This window comes from Babylonia areolata, chromosome 24 (genome assembly GCF_041734735.1).
Source record: "Babylonia areolata isolate BAREFJ2019XMU chromosome 24, ASM4173473v1, whole genome shotgun sequence".
NCBI lineage: Eukaryota > Metazoa > Mollusca > Gastropoda > Neogastropoda > Buccinidae > Babylonia > Babylonia areolata.
The window spans coordinates 23064027-23090973 of record NC_134899.1 but is presented as its reverse complement, the minus strand read 5'-3'; the positions used below and the strand labels follow the sequence as shown (position 1 = coordinate 23090973).

The 26947-nt window shown below is 40.6% G+C and overlaps 1 protein-coding gene across 1 annotated transcript in view; it reads left to right on the top strand.

Annotated features, from left to right (window-relative positions):
- The window catches only part of LOC143298898 (uncharacterized), a 58618-nt gene that overhangs the window by 3657 nt on the left and 28014 nt on the right, over positions 1–26947 (top strand). The window contains exons 2-3 of the mRNA XM_076611918.1: positions 23764–23849; positions 25230–25273. Of these exons, the coding sequence (XP_076468033.1) occupies positions 23764–23849; positions 25230–25273 (130 nt within the window). The remainder of the gene's footprint in view (positions 1–23763; positions 23850–25229; positions 25274–26947) is intronic.

Here is a 26947-nt window from a genome sequence, read left to right as displayed (position 1 = left end):
CGTGCATTTTATGTTCCGGCTCTTGTCAAAGGATATGTTTTTCAGAACACACGCACACACGCACATTCACACACGCACACACACACACACACACACACACACACACACACACACACATCTGCATACTTACACAATGATAATGCACACACTAACACACACACACACACACACACGCACACACACACACACACACACACACACACACACACACACACAAGAATCAAGAATATTTAATCCTTTGACCCCTGTTGGGATATAGAGGATACAAAGTAACGACATTGGCATTACACACCAAAAACTGTAATACAAATAACAAATAAAACAACGTTATTGGTGGGGGAAAAAAACAGAAAAAGACGGTCATATCAGCTTGTAATCTTTCCTTTTTTGATGATTTTTTTATTCGCACTTTCAAGCACTCTCTCATCCCTGCTTTCAACAAATTGCAAAAGCTAAAAACTGATTTTGGATTTAAATATTTCTATGGGATGAACTCATTACGGAGATCTGCATATTTCGGGCATTCCATGATAACATGAAATTCGTCCCCAATCACATCCATTTCGCAGTGACGACAAATACGCGATTCACGTGGAATATTGTGACGTCTACCAGTTTCAACAGGTAATTCACGACTACTACACCTGCACTGCATTAACGATGAGATGTAACGATCGGGAAGACTGGAAATATACTTTTCCTTTCCAAAAGAAGTCTTAAAAGTTTTTATAAAATATACATTTATTACTATTTTCCAAGGCATTCTGCCATATTCGAATATGATTATTTTTCAGTTCCTGCTTGATGTTGAAACGTAAACTATTTTGTACAAAAATTATTCTGAATCCCAGACAGTCAAATCCAGTTTCTGTTGAAATGTTTCTTATACCATGGCGGTGTAGAGATCTCTTCTTTATTTAGCTTGAACAAAATACCGTGTAATTTGCAAGAATATTTCTGTGTTGTAGATGATATCATATCAGTCCAAAACCTGACCATTCTTGTCTTCACTAGCACCGAGACAGGATAAATGCCTGTCTCCCCATAAATAATATAAGTCATTGTGTATCTTTTCAATCGGAATAAATGGTTTCATATTTTAATTGTAACTTCTCCAAAATATGTACATTTTGATATTCACAAATTTCACACCTATACAACAAAACCGGTATTACCATGGTATTAAAACGTTCCAAACAAATTTCATGAGACAATTTTTGTTTTCTAGTTGTCTCTAGCTGATAATTCATTGCTTTCATTCCTTGGTCAAAAGCGATTTTCTTTCCTTAAAAAAAATTACCTGTTCTGCTGAACTCAATGCCCAGATATTTGAAAGAATTGACAACTTCTAATCTTTGACCATTAAATGTAAATAGCGAGGATTCTTCCTACTATGAAAAATCACAATTTTGGTTTAACTTACGTTCACTTCAAGTTTCCATTTCTGGCGATATTTTTGCAAGATAATGAGGTCCTTCTGCAACGCTGACCTGGAATTAGCTAATAAAATGGTATCACTGGCATATATAAAAGAACAAGTAACCGAATATATCTTTCAATATAAATTCCTGACAAACGCAAGTCATTTTTTTTTTAACGGAGATCAGCCATTATCAGTATGGTACTGTTCAAGGTCATTTATAAATAAAGAAAAAAGAAACGGTGACAGATTTTCTCCTTGCCGAACCCCTCGGAAACTTTCAAAATAATCAAATACTTTTCCATCAACAAAAACATAAGATTTGATTTGGTTTTACATATTCACTATAACACCATATGTTTTGCCAAAAATCCCATGTTTTAACAGTTTGTGCCATAATGCTTGCCTCCAAAAAGAGTCAAACGCCTTCTTGTAATCAATAAATGCACAGTACAGTGGCTGCTTCTTCAAGAAATCACCAATTAATGCTTTAAGAGCAAAACCTGATCTAACACAGAATACATGCGCCTAAAACCTGCTTGGTTTTTGTGACAGTAAATTATCGTTGTCAATAAAGCTTCACAGTCTGTCATTCAAAATTGATATGAACAATTTCCCATTACAGCTTAACAAGGTTATGCCAGTGTAATTGTTGAAATATTTTTGTCACCAATTTCCCTGTACAGCTTAACAAGGTTATGCTTCTGTAATTGTTGAAATATTTTTGTCACCAATTTCCCAGCACAGCTTAACAAGGTAATGCCTCTGTAATTGTTGAAATATTTTTGTCGCCGTTTCCCTTATAAAGTGGCAAAATTAGCCCGACAACCCACTCTTCTGGCACTGTGCCGTCATCGAAAACTTTGTTGAACAGCTTACAGAAGCATTTAGTCAACGAAGGGACACAATTTGTTTATATATTCATTTCTAACAGAATCAGCAGCTTTACTGTTTTTCAGTTTGTTTACAGCTTTCTGAACTTCTTCCTCTGGAGTAGGGGATTTAAGAATTATCGACATCAATTCAAGTCAGTAGCTTCTTCTTGTACTGGATTCATTACATCTTTATCAACGTTAATATTATGAGACTGGAAGTGATTGAACAGCTCTTCAAGACTAATTGGACAATTTGAAGTCTTTCTTCCTATCACCTTTCTCCAGTTCTCCCTTGGTTCACGTTTCTTAAGCCCACGGAGCTCTCTGCGCATAGAGCTTCAAGAATATGCGCTATAGCAAGATGTTTTAAATATATATATATATATATATATATATATATATATATATATATATATATATATATATATATAATGTTCTGCTTCTCTCTCTCTGATTTCCTCAAAACATTATTATATTCTTTGCTATTAAAAGCAAAGAATTGTCGGTTAAGTTTAGTGTCTGACTTTTTTACTTTAAAGTAGTTTGCCCGTTTTGCCTTGCAGGTACCATCAAACCATGGTTTATGAAAACGTTTACTGACCTTGCTAAAAGTTTTGTTATTTTTTTACGAACTACACCAAATGTGTCCTTTGCTGAATCAACAAGAACAGAACAAATGTACTTGTTCATGTCATTAACAGAAACATTGTCCTTATCCGACAAATTGTTCAGAGCATCAATGTCATATTTTGCTAAATGTTCTTGGTACAGAGTATATTTCTCATTATCCCTTTTTTTTCAGTGTGATTACAATCCAAAAGAGATTCAGTACAACACGGTTGATCAGTAATACAAATATGAGTCGTTTTCGATTTTGCTTCATCTAAAAGATCAACGCATACATCATTCTCCCTGATTCCCATTCCAATTGTCAAACACAAAGGGCAATGACCATCAGAAGAAAAACTGCATAAAAAAATCAACTTTAAAGTCCAGCACTTGCTCCATCAAAAATGATGACCCAATCATATAGTCAACCATATGACTACCATTACTTGTGCACATTCCAACATCAGCATCACACCCTATCCTGCCATTGAATATAAATAGCGATAATGTTTTACACATATCCAGTAAACGATAACCGCAGTTGTTCTGTCTTTGTCTGTCTTGTGATTTTTTTGACGAGGTTGAAAAAATCTTCACAGAATTCTTGAAGCATGTCATCAAGAAAGAAGATATCAAATCGATTTAAATCTATATAATCATGAAGACATTTTGTATATGCATTAAAGTCACCCATCAGAAGTATGTAACAATCACCCATCAGAAGTATATAACAATCGTCATATTTATCTGTTAGATAAAATATTTAATTTTCTAATTTGCTGTAATGTGAGCCCTCGGGTTGAATATAAACACCACCTAACCAACCAGTCTTTTTTGTATCTCGTTATAGATTTTTTAAACAAAACCCATGCAACACAACCACCTGTGTCAGGTAAAATATGTATATCATCATATATACTGCATTCCACTGCAGTACCTATTCCGCCCGAACGACAGTTAGAAAGACAGGTCCAGTTAAAAAGCTCAATACCTTAACCCAATTTTTCAAGACAACATGATACAAACAAATTATCCACATCATCAGTCTTTGTTTCCAAGAACACAATAATATCAAACTGCTGTATGTAATCTGTAAACTCCATGTACTGCAGACGCGATCGTAAGACGTACACATTGAAGGACAACAATGTTAACTGACGGTATTGTGTCCGTGGCACTCCATTACATGAAAGTGAACTGTTTGTTACCTTATCAGAGAAGATACATAATTGTGAACAGTTATTTCCATTGACAATTGTAACTGGAACACTAGGGATACAAGGTGTATACGATGAGGAAACAACAGAATTATCAGAAACATCAACAGAGGAAACGTCTGAGTCACTAACAGGTGACAAGACACTATGAGGTCGAGGAAAGAAACGGCGGGCAACACCAGTGTAATCCAATGCGATGATGAGATGACCAGGGCCAAGAGCCGTGTAATCGACACCGCAGATCCCAATCTTAAGTAGATCGTCACACGTTATATGGTTGGGGAATTTCCACTGCGGTTGTTGCCTGACTTGCTGCTGCCAGCGCCTTCAGTAGACTAGACTGCATTTGACAGGATCAGTATCAGTATCAGTTGCTCAAGGAGGCTCACTGCGTTCGGACAAATCCATATACGCTTCACCACATCTGCCAAGCAGATGCCTGACCAGCAGCGTAACCCAACGCGCTTAGTCAGGCCTTGAGAATAAATAAAATGAAATAAAATAAATGAATAAATAAAAATAAATAAATAAATAAAATAAAATAAAAATAAAAAATAAAATAAAATAACAAAACAAAACAAAACAAACAAATAAAAAAAATAAATAATTGATTAATTAAATAAATGAATAAAATAAAAAGAAATAAGTAAATAAATAAATAAATAATTGATAAATACATAAAAGAGAACTACTAAAAATAATGAAAATATCTAAAAGGCGCAAAAGTTTGATGAAGTCAACTGTAAGCGCACAAAAAAACACACCCCAAAAACAAACAAAATAAACAAATAAATAAAAATAAGTACATAAATACATAAATAAAATAAAATAGATAAATAAATAAGACAACAATGATGATAAATAAGCAAATAAATGTAAAACATGCAGACACACATTCACACATACGCACACATATGCATAACAGATATGCAAAAAACATGCAGTTTCACAGATATGGAAGCACAATCAAATACACATAAACGTACATGAGCCCCAAAACACACACACACACACACACACACACATTACCCTGCACACCCCCGCCCCCCCGACCCCCCTCCTCCACACACTCATTTCTAGGCTACGTATCGCAGCTTCCACGACACACACACACACACACACACACACACACACACACGCACACACATACACATACACACACACACACACACACACACACACACTTACTTGTACAAGCACACACACATACGCCCATATCCCTCACCCACAACCCCCCACATATATATATATATATATATATATATATATATAAAATATATATATATATGCACACCTGCACCTTCCAATATTCCGTTGCACCCACAGTGCAGGCATGCACACACACACACACACACATACCTCATCTTCTGACACTTGTGTACACTTACACCCTCGCGCACGCACACACGCACACAAACACACAGACCCACAAACACACACATACACACACGCACAGATCTGCCACTAATTGGCCGCAAGAGGGGTGGGAAAAGATCTCTGATGCCAAGAACGTGGCGTCTAGTGTGTTGCTCAGTCTATTGTATTTGGAACAGCCCAACAGTCCGTTCTGAAGAAACTTTGACATAATACCCCTAGGTCCGGCAGCAACAGACATGGTACAGAACACACACACACACACACACACACACTGTCACAACTTGTGACGACAGGGCGTGTGGCCTGTCTTCGATTTTTCTCCACCCTCTCTATTCACTTTTCCTCCTCCTCCCATCCTTCAGTTCGGGTAGAATTCTCGGACTGCGCACGAACCACGTGCATGTAACTCAGTTTATCTGAGCGTGCGTGAAATATTGTTGGGCAGCAACAATATTCGAGGCTTTTGCAGCCCGACTGCCGTACTTTACGGGTTGTCTCCGTTGTTGGTGGGGTAGCTACCCCGACATCTTGGCATCATCTGAAGTGAGGGCCACCTGTCCTCCATTGGAGCCACTTCTGTGTTTCTCCGTGTGTCTTCGCCGTCGTGTCTTTGTGGTGGTCGTTGGTGTACACTACCCGTGGCAGCTCTCGCTGTGTTCTGGGTCCCAGTGTAACGTCCCAAATCGTCCCCCCCCAACTTCAGTAGATCCACCAGGGGACTTGTGTGTGTGTGTGTGTGTGTGTGTGTGTGTGTGTGTATGTGTGTGTGTGTGCGTGTGTGTGTGTGTGTGTGTGTGTGTGTGTGTGTGTGTGTGTGTGTTCAAAATCAGCAGTTTTCTTCTCAAGGGAAATGCATTTTTTGTCTTGTTTGTTTCTAAGAAGACCGAGAAGCTCTTTTTATTAGTTTTTGTTTCTAAGAACACCGAGAAGCTCTTTTTATTAGTTTTTTTTTAAACATATTTCTTCAAAGGCGGGTTTCTGCGAATATTGGTCCTTTAAAACTGTAAAACAGCCCTTCCCCTCCACACCGTTCCCCCTCATCTTCCCACTCCAAAGGTTCCTAGCCACCAGCCTTCCAACCCATTATTCGTCCACCCTTTGTGCTTTACTTGTCCTTTCACTGTCTCCCACCTTCCTCCGCCCACACACCCATAACAGTTACTACCCTAACCCTGATTATCCGCATGCCTATCAGCCTCATTGTAGAGATTCCGGGAGAATGTCTATTATCACCATATCTGTGATTCCTCTGTTCTATATTCCAGTAAGTTTAAGTTTCCCCAGGTCTACACCTGTTTCATCATATACTTTTGGGTAGTGGTCAGTAGTGGCCGGTCAGCAGTGGTAAGCGATCAAAGCATATGAAAAAATATAAATGTTGCATAAGAAAGAACGTAAAATGCATAACAGATGCAAACATGACGCAGGCTGCATACTTTTGACTCGTTGTCAGAACTGGTCAATGAATCGTCAAACCAAGTAAAGAAATGTCAAAATGCCCACATTCTGTAAACTTTTGTATGGTGGTCAAGTGTGGTTAGTAATGGTCAGCAGTGGTCGATAGTGGCGAGTAAAGTCAAATTCTGCCAAGAAGTCCCAGTACGCAGTAACTGTCACAGAATGATACACTCTGAACAGTCAGTGGTCAGTTGTGGTCAACAGTGGTCAGTTAGCAGTCAGAAACTGCCAATGTGTCATACTAAAACACAAATGTGCACAACCCCCCCCCCACTTATTCCCCTCCCCTCCCCCCTCCCCCCCCCAAAAAAAAACAACAACAACAACAACAACAACAAAAAAAACCAGAAAGGAACAACAACAACAAAAACGAACACACACAAGAAACACGCAATCTGACCACTTTTGCGAGGTGGTCAGCATGGTCAATAATGGTCAACAATTATTAGCAGACAGTAATTGTCAGCGAATTATCAAATTCTGCCAAGAATTGTATAATCATCACAAAGTAGTGCAATTTGAACAGCAGTTGTTAACGGTGGTAATGAAAACTCATCAAGACATCACAATGCAAAAACGTGACAAATAACGCAATCTGAACACTTTGGGGTTGTGGAGCAAAGACAAAATGTAAATTTGGGGGAACATAGAGCTGGGGGAACACAGAGATGACCTATAGATTTCCCTCCTCATTGTCTCCGATACACTAGACTTTTCTGTTTATTTACTTATCTATTTATTCTTTCATCCATTCCTTTCCACCATATATCACCGGAGAGGAGCTTCAATGCAGGCTATTACAGAAAGACTACCCCGCCTTTTCTTTGCACCTGTAAATTTGTGGTGGACGGGAGAGGGAGAGGTGGGAGGATGGGTCAATAAAGGCTAGCCTAGAACAAGGCCCCCCGCCCCTCCGGCTCCGGACCTCACCTAGATGAGATTTTTCCCGTAAATTTTCGGAAATATATAAATCTGCGAAGCCCAAGGGTCGATCCCAAGATCCATGCGAATTCGTTGTGAAAATCAAGAGGTACGTGTATTTGTGATTGGTTCGTTTTCCGCTGATCGGACTAGCGCGTCGATCTGTATTCTCAAACGGGTTTGATTTTTAATCTTTTTAATTTTATATTTAATTCAAAATACGGCGAACTTTATTATTTAGAGAATCCGTTTGGAAACACGACTTAACGCTATAATTTTCTTCAAGTTTCGCGCATGAACCTGAATCTGAATTTAATACATTAAAAAACGGAAAAGCTCTTCATTCCGTAGGCCTATCATCCGTTTATATACCCCTGTATTAACTCACTCAGTACGGCCAGTCCTCTCTTCTCCTCTACACATACCCCTCGGATGTCCTGTGGGTGTCTGAATGACCCAACCTTTAGTTTCCGTCGTCAGAATTGTGGTATTCTTTGTCAACATTCACCTCTTCAGTATAAGAGCCTTCCGCTTGCAATATTTTGATGATGGTAATTGGGGTGAAACGCTGTTAACGTCGTCTCTGTCGCCGTTCGTATGGAGAGAGTTAAAGCGGCTTTTTGAGAATATGGCGACTTCTCAGAGCGCCGAATTCGAACACATGTTTCCTATCCGTAGCAGTTCATTGAAGTCAAGTCAGTAGCTGTCAAAATGCCGATCATGACAGAAGGCGATCTCTACATGAAACGTGTCGAGACCACTGTGAAACACACACACGCGCGCGCGCGCTCGCGCTGACACAAACACACACGCGCGCGCACACACACTGACTGAAACCATTTATTGTCAGATTAACTGTTTGTTGTACTGACATTTTCGCAACCATTTGAATAAAATATTAACTGAGCAACACAAGGAAATTCTGATTTGAGGAAGGTATGATTTAAAAAAACAAAACAAAAAAAACAAAAACAAAACAAAAAAAACAACAACATATTTAACAAATCAAGGTACCAAATTTCATTTATATCATTATCTCCAAAAAATATTCTAACGCACCGACATACTCACATACGTTTCTCCCCCACCCTCTCTCTACATACATCCATGCATGCACACAAATGCCCATTATAATTCCCCTACCTCATTCCCCTGCCCACTCACTCACACACACACACACACACACACACACACACACACACACACACATACACACACACACACATTCACACTGTCTCTCACTCTTTCTCATCAAATTAAGGTTTCGTAATGTAATCAAGACGACATATTACATGTTAGGGTCGAACAGTTCCACTAATTAGAATAATGGGAACTTTGCTCTACAAGTAAATCTGACGCTATCACCCAAAACGAAACACTACTTTGGATTAAATAAAACAGAGGGGAACCTCTGCAACAGAAAGGGGATGAAACAAATTAGAAAAACCGACCAGTTGGATGGCTTTTAATTAGGTCAACTGCGGTTTTTGTCAGAGACCAACCATTTTCTTTGCTAGGGTGAAAAACGCTGGACATGACTAATGGAAGATTAAAGGATGTAATCATATCATGAAGGGGTTTGAAATGTAAATGTGTATCTGGACATTCGAGCAAAAAATGTGGGATGTCAAGGGTCTTACCACAAATACATAGTGGTGACGGTTTCAAAAATCTGCATAACCATGCATTAGGTCTTAGCCTGTGTGTCAAGTTTCTTGTGGAAATTGATCCTGGGGGGTTAGTGCCTTTTCTTGCTGGAAGAGAGAGATCCCACCAGAGCTTCTTTTTTGAGTTTTCTAAGAACTGTGTCTGTCTGAAATTCCAGATATATGTTGAGAGAATAGTACAGGCTTCAGAAACAGAAATAGGAATATTGTGATTGATTGAATCTGAATTGTTCGATGCCGCTTCCTTGGCACAAAAATCGGCCATTTCGTTGCCACGAAGATTAGAATGTCCAGGAACCCACAAGAGTGAAATGTCGGAGCCTCGCATAATTAACTGGTGGATTAAATACAAAATTTCGTACATAATATCTGCTCGTTCAGATGAAGATTGATTATTTAAAGCCATCAGTGCTGATTTTGAATCAGATAGTATAATGATTTTTGCAGGCACAAGAGGCATATCACTAAAATAGGTGAAAGCCATCAGAATTGCAAACAATTCAGCAGTAAAAATTGAGCAACCTTTAGTTAAGTGGAATCTCTTTTTAATGTTAAGCTCGGGGATTACAAAAGCGGCTCCAACTTCAGAGTTACTACTAATTGATCCATCTGTGAAAACACGGAGGTAATATTTGAAACGTGTATTAATTAGTTCTTTGGCCCGAGAGGCAATAATGAGTGGACTGTCACTCTTTTTTAATCGTCCATATGTAAAAATAATATTTGCTTGCTCAGTCAGCCAAGGCGGATGAAAACAATGCGGAATTTTCGCAATCTGGGAAAGAGGCAGACTGCAACTCTCAAAGACTGACTTAGTAAAATCGAACAAGGACGTGTATACAGCTTTGTTACGAATTTCTCTACAGATGTACGTTTCTTCATCAATTTCAGAGACAACCGAATTTGGAACAGCTCTAGCCCTTACCATGTAGTTACAGGCACATAATTTCCTGTGTTCAGGTAATGGCAAAACACCAGCTTCTTTGTATGTTTTGTCGATTGAAGCCCATCGCGGTAAACCAAGTGCAATCTTAAAAGCTAAGGAATCAATACTTGTCAGTTTATGAAGATCAGAGTTTGAAGCAGTGAAATAGATTTCCTGACCATATGATATAATTGAGCGGACTAGTCCCATTGCAGCATTGATCAGATTATTGCCACAATTTATAACAGGGATTCCAGAAAGCACACGTAATAGACACACACACACACACACACACACACACACACACACACACACACACACACACACACACACACACACAAACAAACATGCACGTATGGGTGGGTACCCAACAAAAACCTTGAAGCATTTTGACACAATACTGTGTGTGTGTGCGAGAGAGAGAGAGAGAGAGAGAGCTGAAATCGAAGTGAGCCGATGACGTTGCAGTACACTTCATGACTGCAGTTTGTGTTAAGTTGTTTAGATCTGGGATCTGTTGCCGGTTCACCAAAGATTCACTCTTATCAAGTGCATGCATATCATTATATTTTGTTCAAACGTGCGTACAGTCTGTCTCTCATGTGGACGTCCAAACATGTATTTCTCTATCGCCACTCTCTTCGTTTTCACTTGGCTGTATTTCTACATTGCGCGGGGTCACTCCACCAGCTTTCCACCTTTTATGTAACAGTGTGTGTGTGCGTGTGTGTGTGTGTGTGTGCACGTGTCTGGATAGTCATGAGTTGGAAGAACGGGTCTTACACACAGGAACGCACACACGTGTCTGATAGTTTTACCCTGCTACGCGTTGGTGAAAGGCTGGTAGCCTATACAGACACATTCGCGCTCGCGCGCGGAGAAATACTGTCACATGAATCATGACACAAGCATAGCCTCACTCGCTCACGTGCACACACACATGACGCACGCATACTGTGTCATGTGCACAAGTGCACATTACACACACACACATACACAATTTTGCACACACGTACACATGCGTACGCGCACCCATATACATTCTATTCTAATGAATAGACTTATTCAAACAAGGGTGGGAACACATTATTCTTTGCCACATAAACTTGACATGGGAATTCCACAGGACTCAGTTATAGCCCCTAGTCTCTTTAATATATTCTTATTCGGAATCTCCCAAGGCATTGTCAAATCGTGTAGTTTTGATACAGTATGCTGATGATATATGTAGTGGATGGGTGTCAATCTAAAAAAAAGTCAACCCCACAAAGAGCACAGAATTACATACTTCTTTTGTATCAACCTGATCTTGATAACCTTGGTAGTAACTATATGTTTGAAAATGATCTAGCTTTGTCGACTGAAAAAACATGTATTATGTTGTTTAATTCAGGTGGTAACCCATGTAGCACACCCATTTTTAAATTACTTGGTTACGTCATTGACTATAAGCAGGTGGTGAAGTTTTTAGGTGTTTATCTTATTTCAAAGCTGCCATGGAACATTCACTTTGATTACATCTTAACAAAGGCAAGGAAAAGTATCAATTCTATGAAAATTATAAGCCTCTTAACCCGGGGAATGGATACAAAAGCATTGATTCATCTTTCCATGGCCCTTATAAGATCTAAGATAGCCCAAGCTGATGGATTCTTTTCTTTCATAATATTCTCGGGGAATAATGTCCCTTTATGTTTTAAAAACTTTTCCTTCCATCGGTTATGAAATCGACCCCACGCTGATTTTTCTAACAAAGTGTATGCCTCTTTTAAGTAAAGACGGACATGTATTTTTGTTGATTTTTTTCTGAATCTTGTGCTCCTCCTTTAGCTGCTTATTCAGCAGTTTAATTGCCATGAATGCCCACATGAGAAGGCACCCAACAAAAACTGACCTCAGTCCCTTTAATCCTCAAACAATGTACCAAATGATTTGCCTCAATAACTAAGTCAGGTCTTGTTTCAAGGCTACATAATTCTAGAGCATAAAGTACTGATTTGGAATCAACAAAGAATGTTATTTTCTAGAAAACTATTTGATGGCTTACTAAGTAGTTCAGAGCTTGTATAATAGCAATTAGCTCAGCCGTGAAGATAGAAAGATGTTTCCCAATAAAGTAAGATTTTTCAAAAGGCAGGAATATAAAAAGCCGCACCAGCATTTTTGTCATCAAGAACAGATCCATCTGTAAATATATGGAGACGATTCTGATAGTTTTCTGCTATATGAATTCTGGCAGTACTTGTCGTGATATTGATGTTTTCTTCCTTTTTTGTTTCAGAATAACTGATATCAAAATCTGCTTTTAACATTTCCAAGAAAGGTACAGGAGTATGATGTGGTTTTGCAGCTAGCTCTTCTATGTTAACATCAGATTCTTTTAACAAGTTAGAAACGTAAGTTGCAACTGTTTCTTGTGACGAAATGGCTTTAGCTCTTTTAGGAAAATCAATGTCAGATCTTACTGTCAGTTCATCAGCAATGAAATTTTTTGCCATTGAAGTGTATCTCACAGCGAATTTTGCTGTTGCTAACTCGCGATGCTCATTTAAGGGAAGAATTCCGGCTGTTTTGTATGTTTCCTGGTTGGATGCATGAGAGGGCACTCCGAGGGCATTTTTGATAGCCTTACAGTCTACACTTTGAAACTTTTGTAATAGATATTTAGGTGCACTGAAAAATATTTCTTGTGCATAGGCTATCTTAGATCTTATAAGGGCCATGGAAAGATGAATCGGTGTTTTTGTATCCATTCCCCAGGGTAAGCTGTTTTTGTATCCATTCCCCAGGGTAAGCGGCTTATAGTTTTCATAAAATTGATACTTTTCCTTGCCTTTGTTAAGATGTAATCACAGTGAATGTTCCATGGCAGCTTTGAAATAAGATAAACACCTAAAAACCTCACCACCTGTTTATAATCAATGACGTAACCAAGTAATTTAAAAATGGGTGTGCTACATGGGTTACCACCTGAATTAAACAACATCATACATGTTTTTTCAGTCGACAAAGCTGGATCATTTTCAAACATATAGTTACCAAGGTATTCAAGACCAGACTGATACAAAAGAAGGGGAGCGTATCGTTATGCCGCCGACCCGTTGTGCCGCCGACCCGTTGTGCCGACCCGTTTACGGATTGTCTTTTGTCACAAAAAAGTTTGTTTGGGACAAACATTGGTTGTTATGATCTTTTATTTCTTTTTGAGTGTGATTGGGTATGTGTCTGTGTGTGTGTGTATGTGTGTGTGAGAGAGAGAGAGATTGTTTGACAATGGGTCTGCGGTAATATGATTTTATTCCCTTTCGGTACCAGGGCATTTTACATTTGCAGTACATTGGAAGATTGTTTCCGCCATTTCCTTGTTTTGGGCTATAGATACTAGTGGAGAAATGATCTGTACAAGAAACTTTCCTTTAAAATTCGTTTCTAGCACACGTTTTTCTTTTTGCTTGTTATTGGTTTTGTTTCTCATTATAAATGTAGAAAATTGAAAGTATTACATTTGTCCTGAATACATATTTTTTATCATTTAGTTTGCATTTGCACGAGCCCGCCTCTAAATGGCGAGTTTCAGTGTCATTCAGTGTTTACATCATAATATACGTCATTTGTGAAAACTGCTACTGTCATATATCACTTTTCACGCGCATGTGATGAAAAGCGAAAGGGAATAAAGCGGGATAGCGGCATAGCGGGTCGGCGGCATAGCGGGACGGCGGCATAACGGGTACCCCCCCAAAAGAAGTATGTAATTCTGTGCTCTTTGTGGGATTGACTTTTTTTTTTTAGATTGACACCCATCCACATACAAATAAATACATTTAAAATAAGACAAAGATTTTGTAAAAAGGGCAAGAACAATCCAGTCTCTAAAGCCTATCAATACATTTACTGAAGATATCATCGATTCAGAAGTTGATTTTAAAGATATTGCTGTTAAACAGTCATTCTCAACCATACCATCCTGGGAACTCAGAAAACCCAACTTAGATATGGACTACACAGATCTGCAAAAAAAAACGATTCACCGAATATACTAAAGAGTTCCTTATGCTCTAATATAGAAAATGAATATAGAAATTATCTAAAAAAAATCTATACAGATGGTTCAATTCTTCATGATGGCAGAGCGGGAGCAGCTTTTGTAAATCCGCAATTGAACTATGAGAAAATGCAACACCTGGGCAAACATCTTTCTATCTTTTCTGCTAAGCTCGTTGCCATAATTATGGCTTTAATCTGCATTCTAGATTTTCATAAAAAGGATGGTCGAATCCTACTTTGCGTAGATTCAAAATCAGCGTTGAATGCATTTAGATCAGCAAACAAAAATCACGCCTTGATATGATTATTGAAATAAAACACATTGTACAACAATTATCAATCAAAGACATCAACGTAACTTTCATTTAGGTGCCTCCTCACTGTGGAATTTTTGCAAATGAAAAGGCAGATCAGGCTGCCAGAAAGTCAGCGCGAAACAGCGAAGCTCAATCCTCCTCAAGATTCCATTAGACCTACAAGAGTGTTATAGGTCTATTTGAAATAGTGTCAAGTGATCGACATAAACATAGGCTAGAAGATTTAGACTGCCAGTATTACCGTTACTGTGTGAAGACAGCTAAACTAAGTAACCCCAAGGCTTTCTTAAATGATTTATCTGTCTCCCAGTCAAGACCAGTTAGAAGCTGAATTCATCGATTCCGTTTGAATGCCATTCGAACTAAATTTTGCAAAAAAAATATGCAGAGTCTGTGCCGAAAAGAAGTCAATGTCTACCAAACACTTGTCCAGTGTTCAAAAACAAGACAACGTTCTTTCAAAAACTAGCCGACCAGTTACCATCAAACACATATTTGTCCATAGAAGATGTTTTGAATAATTATTCATAACTTCAATTTTTTTCTGAATGTTTGATTCACAGTCCAGTTGGTATCTACCTTTGACTGGTCACGTTTTTGACTCACTTGTGTAAACAAAGTGAGTCTATGTTTTAACCCGGTGTTCGGTTGTCTGTGTGTGTGTGGTGTGTGTCTGTGTGTCCGTGGTAAACTTTAACATTGACATTTTCTCTGCAAATACTTTGTCAGTTGACACCAAATTACGCATAAAAATAGGAAAAATTCAGTTTTTTCCAGTCATCTTGTTTAAAACAATATTGCACCTCTGGGATGGGCACAAAAAAAAAGAAAAAAGGGAAAAAAAAAGAAGCCTAATTATATGCACATTGCATTTACTGTTATATTTATATTTTTTGTATTCTCTAAACTTGGCACTTTGATCTGATATTCTGACCCAACAACAAGAGCAGTCACTATTATAATTTTTTTGTTCAAACAGGAAAGCATGGAAGTTTTATTTATTTTGCAAACGTTTTGGTGCAGATAGTAAAAAAAAAAAGGGAAATTACTCTGTAATTAATGCTAGGAGACTTAATTTGCTTTAAACTGATCTTTCTCATCTTAAACATTACATTTTGAAATTATACTCAATACATAAAAAGCTTGGATTTTTTTTTAAAGTGTATCACAAGTGAGTCTTGAAGGCCTTGCCTCTCTTGTTTTTGTTATGATAAGCATGCTTTTCACTGTTATATGGATGATTAACTCAGTTATAATTCACTTCGTTTTCTACTACTCGCTACAGTCATTCCACCACCTCTTCTCAAGTACCCCACGCCTCATCTCCCATGCACACATACCCCCACCCACCCCCCCGGCGGTCCCCCCCCCCCCTTCCCCCACCCCCTCTTTTCCTCATCTAAAATCACTAAACAGTGAAAAGACGTTAAACTAAACACAACTCATATACATACACACATGTATGCATGCACAAACACACACACACACACACACACACAACCTATTGTTGCAAACCGTATGTGGAAGGAGTGTTTCAAACTTTTGTTTGGTGGGGTGGGGTGGGGGTGGGGGGCGTTTTGGGATGAATTTTCGAGGAAAGTTGGGAGGGGGTTGGGGGGGGGGGGGGGAACCGAGCAAGCATGGGTGGGGGGGGGGGGGGGGGCGTCCCAACGTCCCAACGTCCCCCGGGCACTAAAGTGACTCCCGAGGGATGATTTTAAGTGGAAGCGTAGCTCCTGGGCAGCCCGCCTGGTAGCCCTTTTGCAAGGTCGGGCTAGAGATGCTTGCCTACGGTTACAACCAGAATAACTGCATGGTTATGACATTTTAAAAGTAGCTCTGCTTCATGAATTCCGTCTTGATGCAGATTCCTATCGCAAACGGTTCCGTTCAATGCGTAAATTAGCGGAAGAGACGTTCGTTCAGTTTCTGGGCGGGCTGAGGGTTTGTTTTTCCCGGTGGTGTGTGGCCGCTGGACGTGATGAATCTAATGCAGATGACGTAAAAGACCGGGTTCTTCAGAAGCAGTTCTTAACCACACTCAATCTCGATCTTGTCACTGAAGTTCGGCGTGAGGAACCCAATAAAGTCGAGGGCGTTGCCCATATCACTACCAAAATTGTTAATGCTCGGAGAGCAGGTCATATGGCTGATGCTGAAGTTCGAGCTTCCACAAAAGATAGTAAAGCTTTCGACCGCAGTTTCAATCCAGGCGCGGAGAAAAAGGGGGAGGGACCACCACATGGGTCAGGGAATTCAGCCCCAAATAATAATATGAAGGGAAGAGACTTCACAAGAATCCCTTCCTGCTTCAACTGCGGGAAACCAGATCACTTGGTTAAAGAATGCCGGTGTAACGTCTCAAATCGCCCCCCACCCCCTCCCGTAGGTCCCCGGGGGGAGGGGGGGGGGCATGTTAGTGTCCCAAATCGTCTCCGGAGGGACTTGTCAGTGTCCTAAATCGTCCCCCAGGAGTCACTTCAGTGACCTGAAACGTCCCCCGGTGGACGTTCTGGGACGTCCCCCTATTGCTGGCTCGGTCCCCCCCCCCCTCCCCAACTTTCCTTGAAAAGTCTGTACCAGAACACCCCCCCCCCCCCCCCCCCCCAAAAAAAAAAAAAAAAGAAAAAAGTTTGATATAATTCTTCACATACGGTTTGCAACAACACGAGCATTGTAAAGTTCACCTTCTGTCACGATGGGCACTTTGACAACTGCGGACTTGACTTCAGTCAACCACAGTTAGGAAGCATGTGCCTGAATTAGGCGCTGTGATAAGTCACTCTCTTCTCAAAGCCTCTTTACTACAGGGTATAAAAACGGAGAATACAGACTGAAGAGCTTTTCCGTTTTTGAATATATCAAATTCAGATTCACATACATACGCGCGACGTGAAGAAAAATATGGCTTTGAATCGTGTTTTCAAACGGGTTCTCTAAAGCATAAAGTTCGCTGCATTTTAATTTAAATAAAAGAAATCCAAACCGTTTGAGAATAGGGATCGACGCGCGAGTCCGATCAACTGAAAACGAACCATGGGTCACTTAGATTTATATATTTGCTTAAATTTACGAAAAAATCCCATCTGTGGGGGTGGGGGGTCAGGGAGGTGTGTTGTTCAGGGTAGCCTTTATTGACCTATTCTCCCACCTCTCCTCCCGTCCGCCACAAATTTACGGATGCAAAGATCTACTGTAATAAACTGTATTTAAGCTCCTCTCTAGTAATATATGGCGGAAGGGAATGAATGAAAGAATGAATGGATAAGTAAGTAAACAGATGTCTAGTGCATCAGAAACAGTGAGGAGGGGAAAGTGTAAGTCATCTCTATGTTCCCTCAGCTACACTTTCTCCAAAATCTATATTTTGCAGGTCTTTTGCTCCACCAGTCAATGTTCCTTCAGGTCAGTGTTTCCCCAGGTCTATGACCACTGTTGGCCACAACCCCAAAGTGTTCAGACTGCATTCTTTGTCACCGTTTTTGCATTGTGATGTCTTGATCGGTTTTCATGACCGCTTCCTGACCACTGTTGACAACTGCTGACCACTGTGTTTAAATTGCACTACTTTGTGATGGTTATTCAATTTTTGGCAGAATTTGACCATTAGCTGACCATTGCTTTCTGTTGATCATTGTTGGCCATTACTGACCACGCTGACACCTCGCAAAAGTGGTCAGATCGCGATTTTTTGTTTGTTTGTTTGTTTGTTTTGCACGTTTGTGTTTTATTCTGCTGCCTTGGTAGTTTTTGACTACTAACTGACCACAACTGACCACTGACTGTCCAGAGTGTATTGTTTTGTGAGAGTTATTGAGTATTGGGACTTCTTGATAGAATCTGACTTAACTCGCCACTATTGGCGACTGCTGATCATTGCTGACCATCACTAACCACAACTGACCACCATACAAAAGTTTCACACACACAGACACACACACACACACACACACACACACACACACACATTCCTTCAGGTACTTTCTTTCCTCATTAGCTCCAGCTTTGCAAAAAGTGTTGCTTATGGACGACTGAGAGTAACACTGGCATGTTTTTCTTTACATAAGATACAGACATGTATAATAGTTTGTTTTTATGGCAAAAATAATATGATTTATTTTTTGCTTTGAATAAAACTGTATTGACTTTTGTTTTACTCTGATGCATTATACCTATTTTTCTCCATCATTCGATCTTTTGCTATGCTGGATACTGCAGTCTGATAAACTAAAGGCCCATATTGTGAGAATGTTCAGTATGGGTGCCAGATCTTATTCTTTAAAAACAAGCTATTCCTGCCTTAATCATTATGTTAGTATTATTCTTTATACACACAGACACACACACACAGATACACACAGACACTCACACACACAGACACACATAGTCACAGACACAGACACAAATACACAGAGACAGAGACACAGACACACACGCACACACAAATACACAGACACACACACACACACACACACACACACACACACACATGCGCGCGGGCGCGCCCAAAGCCGAAACATAGGGGGCGGGGGGGGGGGGGACCGAAACAGCGTGGGGGAGACGTCCCAGAACGTCCCCCGGGGGACGTTTCAGGTTCCTAAAATGTCTCCCGGGGGACTGTTTAGGACACTGAAGGGGGACCTACGGACGGGGTGGGGGCGATTTGGGACGGTACACCGGCAACCCATAAGGATCTCGCTCATCGCTCAGCACGCCTCACCTGTGCAGGGTGCTAGCAGAATGACCCAAACGCTTTGTGCGCCATGTGCTTCGAAACAGTACACGCCTCGCTCCGTCAAAGGCCACATAGTTCAAGCTTTACGCGACACAGGAGCCCAGTTGATTGTTGTAGCCAGGCGACTCATAAGACCTGACAGGTCTACCGGGGCCACAGTTCGTGTCGTGTTGGCAGAGTCAAGGTGTTCCTCAGTTCTGCCCATCACCAGTCTGTACAGGGTGTTTTGGACGTGGCTGTCATGGAGTCTCCTGTTGAGGAGGTTCTCATCGGGAATTGTGCTTGGAGAGGGGATGGCTCTTCAATTGTCGTGCCCGTCTATGCTGATTCCAGCCTTGTTGGCGCTGTTCAAACTCGAGCCCAGGCTGCAGCAAATGTCAAACCCTTGCCTTATCTGCCCGTCAAGGATATGCAGATCCATGTGTCACGGGAAGATTTACAACGCCAGCAAAATGACGATCCTGATTTTCATCAGGCACGTGATAGGGCTGGTTCAGGGCTATTACAGAAAACTCCTTCTGGCGAGGTGTATTATTTCAAAAAGCACGGGGTGCTGATGCGGCAGTTCAAAGATCACAGAGGCCAGGCGACCCAGATCTGCGTGTCAAAACCTTTGCGTTCCACAGTGTTACGCCTGGGCCATGTGGCTCCAATGTCTGGTCATTTGGGGCTTAAGCGGACGCAACAGAGAATATTTCCTCATTTCCTTTGGCTAGGTATGTGTGGGGACATCAAGCGCTTCGTTCGTTCACGCGACAGGTGTTAAAAAACTGTACCAAAAGGGCGGGTTCCAAGAGTGCCTTTAGTTAAAATGCCTGATATTTGAACCCTTCAGCCGAGTGGCAGTGGATATTTTTGGTCCAATAACTCTTGCTTCCGAGTCTGGTAGCAGATGTATTCTGATCATGGTCGATTATGCGACCAAATACCCAGAGGCTGTCCCGCTCAAAGACATATCATCTTAATCTGTGGCGGAGGCTCTCTTCAAAATGTGGACTCGCACAGGTGTTCCTTCCGAGGTCGTCACTGACCGAGGAACACAGTTCACCGGTCAGGTGATGCAGGAGGTCTATCGCCTTCTATCTGCTACGAGGCCTTACCACTGCTCCTTTCCATGCCCAGTGCAATGCCATTGTCGAGCGTTTCAACGCGACATTGAAAACTATGTTGCACAGGCTGTCACACGAAAGGCCGCGAGCGTGGGATAGATGGATTCCGGCTTTAGTGTTTGCATACAGGGAAGTCCCAAAGGAAAGCACGGGCTACTCTCCTTTTGAGCTGCTTTATGGCAGGACTGTTCGGGGTCCCATGCAAATTCTCAGGGAACACCGGCTTCATCCAGAGAGGACAGAGGTTCAGACAGCAGCTGAAAACAGGATAGCTGAGTCATGCACTCAGGCACCTTGGAAAGGCTGCCAGAAGGTACAAGAGGCACTTTGATGCCAAGGCCAAGCGACGAGAGTTCACTGAGGGTAGCAAGGTTCTGCTCCTCCGTCCTTCCAAACACAACAAGCTTGAGTTGGAATGGCAAGGTCCGCACACTGTCCACCGACACGTAGGACTGGCTGACTACTGTGTTCGGGTGGTTGTCAAAGAAAAACTTTATCACGCCAACCTGCTAAAACAGTATGTTGAGCGGCCTCCCCAGACGTCTCTGGTCATGGCAGTGGTTGATAACGGAGAGATCAGGCAAGAAACCTGTACAGTGGGACGGGATTTTCCGAACAGTTTCTCATTGGTCAGGAGAGTGTATTTACCGTCTCATTTAATTACTGCAGGTACCCGTAGGTTCAACTCTTAATTTAGGGAGTACACATGCTTCGCGAATTCTTACTAACTGCGGACTTAAGATAAACCCTGTATAAATCTCCCTATTAATGGTCTGGTCAGACTGTGGGTTTTAATTAACAACTGTCCTTGACCCAGGCGGACGCCTTGGAATGCGGAAGCGCAGGGCGAGAGTTGTCATTTGTGTGTCTGTCTATCTGTCAGTCGTTGTGACGGTTTGTTAAGTTCAACGACAGTTAGGGCGTGTGGCCCGTCTTCGTTTTTTCTCAACCCTCTCCTTTCACTTTTCCTCCTCCTCCCATCCTTCAGTTCGGGTAGAGTTCTCGGATTCCGCACGAACCACATGCATGTTACTCAGTTCACCTGAGCGTTTGTGAAATATTGTTGGGCAGCAATAATATTCGAGGCTTTTTCAGCCCGACTGCCGTACTTTACGGGTCGTCTCCGTTGTTGGTGGGGTAGCTACCCCGACGTCTTGCACCATTTGAAGTGAGGGCCGCCTGTCCTCCATTGGAGCCACTTCTGTGTTTCTCCGTGTGTCTTCGTCGTGTCTTTGTGGTGGTCGTTGGTGTACGCTACCCATGGCAGCTCTCACCGTGTCCTGGGTTCCGGGCCTTTAGTCTGGTGACCCAGATCTTCGTCCCGTCCAGCCGGTGTCCTGTGTCCTGGGGCCCAGGCTTTCGACGGGCGTCCTGGGACTTCGTCCCCTCCTGTCCCGTGACTGGTGTCCTAGGTTCCGGGCCTTTTGACTTGCAGCCTGGGCCTTTGCCTGGCAGTGTATCCGGAATCCTGGCACCTGGGCCTTTCGATTGAAGGCTCGTGCCTTTGGTCAGACTTCTGCGCAACGTGTCCGCCGATGTTCGTCTGGAGCCGTGTGTCAATGTTTTCTCTTTTTTTCGGCAAAGACTCTACACTAAAGCACGACTATATGTGTGCTGGTCTGGGTTTTGGGGAAGGAGGGTTTTTTTTTTTTTTTTCGTGTGTGTGTGTACGTGTGTGTGTGTGTGTGTGTGTGTGTGTGTGTGTGTGTGTGTACGTGTGTGTGTGTGTGTGTGTGTGTGTGTGTGTGAAAACGCTCTTTTGAACATCTGAGAGAAGTGAGGTGATTTTCTGAGCGACTTCTGGTCATTTTTGCAGTTAAGGTATATGTGTTTTATTGTTTCTTTGTCCAAGTATAAGCTCTGTGTGTATGGTTGCGTGCGTAAATTAGAAACAAAATTTTATTTAATACATAATTTCCGCCAGAGCACTTGCGAACGAGAGCGGAAGAGAATAAATTCTGTGTGGTAGAACATCTGCATTCTGTGTTTGTGCTGTCTGGTTGATAGGGAGGGGTGTTAGGTTTTAAAACGGCTCTCGACCTCTTCCCCAGGGGGGTCGTCACACACACACACACGCGCGCGCGCGCGCGCACACACACACACACACACACACACACACACACACACACACACATATATATATATATATATATATATATATATATATGTATACAGTGCACGCTTGCGCGCGCACACACACACAAAGACACGTCCCATCTCCTTGTCCGTACAGTGTCAGACCGGCCTCCCCTCTGTTATAAATTATTTTTATAGATAAGTTCTCGTCCGTTACTTTTGAAATGAGTGCTGTGTTTTTTGTTTTGTTGTTGTTGGTTTGGTTTTGTTTTTTGTTGTTGGTTGGTTGGTTTTTTGTTTTTTGGGGGGTGAGGGGAGGCGGTTTGGGGGGGGGTGGGTTGTTCATCAACTTGTGTGAGTACATTCAATGTGATATATTTAATTCAGTAAGCAACATATTCGATTGTTTTTAAAATTCCACAAATTCCCAGTCACAAAATAAAATAAGGGTAGCTCCCGAATAACTGAACCATTAGCGAGTGCCTCGCGGTGGGTATTGTGTAATTCGCAGCATGTCGAAGCGGATTTCACCCGTAACTGTCTATAAGCAAAATTTAAAATTGTTCGTAGATTCTTTTAATCCACAAAGAGCTTGGTTCCTCCATACCTTTCCCACGGTCAGAACAAACCTGAAGAAGAAACCAGACTAATGAGTGAACCTGGGACAGCACAATGTGGACTTAACAATTTTATACTGCGATATCTTGAAAAAACGACACTGTGTTAAAAGACCTCTGGAAAAAAAAATCCAACAGACTATAAGCTCTTCCGAATCTCTCTTGACCTGAAGGAATTTCTTCATTCTGTGATGGGAAATAGACAAACGGAGAATCCCAAGCTTGCTGTCACTTCTGTCCATTGTTATTGGCTTTCCTAACTGCACCATGATTTACTTTGGTTTGATTGATGTGATTTGTTGCTGCTGCTAATACGACTACTACTTCTTCCACTTCTGCAGCTGTTGCTGCTGATGGTAATGATGATAGTGATGTTTTTGTGTGTGCATTTAGGTGGATTTCCAAGCCGCTGACTGTTACGAAAGGAATAACTGTTACGTGTTGTGTCTTTGCTGTATTTTTCTTCATCTATATTGAATGTAAGTATTCTTTCTCTCGGCCATATTTCTCTTACATTATATTCTCCGGACAACAGGATATGACAACAGGGTGATGATAGGGAAGCCCTGCCTCACGCTCACAGATGCGCGTGTGTATATATATGTATGTATTAGTGTATATTTTTGTGTATCTTTTTGTCTGTCTGTGCGTGCACAGGGACTTTGCGCAAGCCACTGAACCGGAAGTAATGAGGCTTAAACAGTTTATGTCAGCATTTGCCTCATAGACACTTAGTTTTATTTTTGTTTATTTACTTCGTTGTTGTGGTGGTGGTGGTTTTATCAATTTTGGTAATGGTAGATCGTTGCGACCTTATTCTGGATTGTTGATAGCGTGTTGAGCTCTCTCTCTCTCTCTCTCTCTCTCTCTCTCTCTCTCTCTCTCTCTCTCTCTCTCTCTCTCTATATATATATATATATATATATATATATCGAACAATGCACACACAACACACACACACACACACACACACACACACACACACACACACACACACACACACATATGGGACAACTGCAGCAATACAAACTTAAAATTTATTCATCGTATGTATAAAAGAGCATTAAAATTAGTATTGTTGAAGTCAAGTTCCTTGACCCATATGGGTTATAAAATACTTAATGTATTATCTTTCCACAACAGGCTGTTCTTCAACAAGGCTGTTTGCATGCATAATGTGATATATGGAAATGCTCCCCAAAAGATTACAGAAATTTTTTAAAACAAATGGCCACAGACACAACCATATGTTATGTATACCTCGGCCTAGAAACAAACTTTATAAATCCAGCTTCCTATACTCTGGTGGAAATTTATGGAATAACCTTCCAGTCGTTTTAAAAGATATAACGAATAAAAATGTGTTTAAGAAAAATATGAAAAATTACCTAATTAACTGTTCAAAAGATTAACAATAATACAAATCTATATCTATTGGTTACCAAATTCATGATTTGTGAAATGTTTTGTATATGCCTTTGGTGTTGTAAGAGGGTGTATGTGTATGCGAAAGGGGATGTGTTGTAAATGTGTTGTAAATGTTAATGTGTATTTCATTTTCGCACGATTCGTGTATGCACGTAACTATATTTCTAGTACTTTGTGGTTTTGTTCTATGTGTCTCCCCACTTCTTCTCCTTTTTTTCTTTTTTTACTTTTCTTTTTTCTTTTCTTTTTTTCTTCTTTGTTTTAGATGGCTTGATGTAAAAAAAAAATTTTTTAAAAGCAGTCATTACTTATTTAATTACCATCTTGAAATAAAAATTTTTACTTTGACTTTCACACACACACACACACACACACACACACACACACACACACACACACACACACACACAAATATGATGTGTGTGTTCCAGATTATGTGTCCGAATTCCGGCAGCATCCTGAAGATCCCAAACAGGTAGTTGCATCCGTCTGTCATTCATTCTTCACAATTCATGTGCGAATACCATTAGTTCGTGTATGAATAGATAGCGGTGTGTGTGTGTGTGTGTGTGTGTGAGTGATCATCATTAACGTGATCGTCATTGCCATCGTCCCCCATTCTCTTTTATTTTGTCTTCTTTTTTTTCTTTTTTGTTCCAAAATGTACGTTCGTAAAAAAGAAATAAAGAAGAAAACCTCTGATGACAAAGGCAATTTTTTTGTTGTTGTTGTTGTTGTTTTTAATCAAAATAAGGGCGACTTCCTACGCTTTCTTGTAAAGTTCGAGAAAGAATTGGATTCCGATAAAGTGAAGGCTAACATGTACATTATTCCATGCCTAAGCGCTCCCAGGTCTGTATTCTCCCGTCAGTGTTCTGCAAGGTCTATCATTGCATAAAAAAACAAGAGAGGCAAGGCCTTCAAGACTCACTTGTGATGCACTTTAAAAAAAAAAAAAAATCTAATTGTTAAAATGTGTTCTGTATTTGTTATTAAAAGCTTCGGCTAAAAAGAAAAAGAAAAAAGTCCAAACTGGCAGATTCGAACTCCGCGTGTTCGGGTGAGAAGAAACTGTCTTACCCATTACACTATTGTGGCTCCTTAACTGACGTTCAAAAATATAATATTTAAACATGCTTTTTTAAAGGGCGATAAATCGATTGCGGTATTCGCGGTGAGAACGCTGTTCAAATCATATTATTCTGGTGTACCTTGGGCATTCAAAAAATCTTTAAGGGCAATTAAAAATTCTTTTTTAAGTCCGCGGTAAAGGAGACGTGGCTATCGCCGCAATCACACTGCAACACTTAGCCGTTTTCTCTAGATCTAGATAGATGTACACGGTCGATTCAATTTCTCTTTTATGTTCATTCTAGTTTTATAGTTTTAAAACTGATATGAAAATTGAGTATTTTGTTAAACTAATAACACGTAGAGCCAAGTACAAGTACTTCTAAACGTCTTATGAAGTGAAAAGGACTTCATTTTGAGAAAAGTCAAGACTGGAAATTTTTGCGTTTCATCAATTCAAGGGTATTAACTGTCATGGTTTATTATTTTTAACTGTGAATTCCGACTGATTCTGTGGATATTTTTATGGCAGTTTGGAGCATAATCCAGTAAGTGATGAGGCGTTCACAAATCTTTCTCTGAATAAATATTTAACGGTCTCCTTCTCCAACTTTCCATCACATGTTATCGTGTATTGTCCATTGAATATAGGATTGAACGGGCAGGTCAACAACTTGAAACAAAATGGCGTCGTTCGTGAAGAATATGAGCACGCGCTTTGAATGTATATAAATATGTGTACGCAGTTGATTTTTGCCCATGACCTTCAGGGCTCAGACAATAGATCTATAAAGTCCACTCGTCGTATTGATTTTAGTATTTTCCGAAAAAGACCACTTGGGCGAATGAACACAGTGAAAGCCCTGTACGCTGAGAGTAAAACACACAAGCTTTTTATGTATTGAGTATAATTTCAAAATGTACTGTTTAAGATGAGAAAGATCAGTTTAAAACAAATTAAGTCCCCTAGTATTAATTACAGATTAATTTCCCTTTTTTACTATCTGCACCAAAGACATGCAAAATAAATATAACTTTTATGCTTAGCAAAAGAAGTTCCTGTTTGAACAAAAAATGA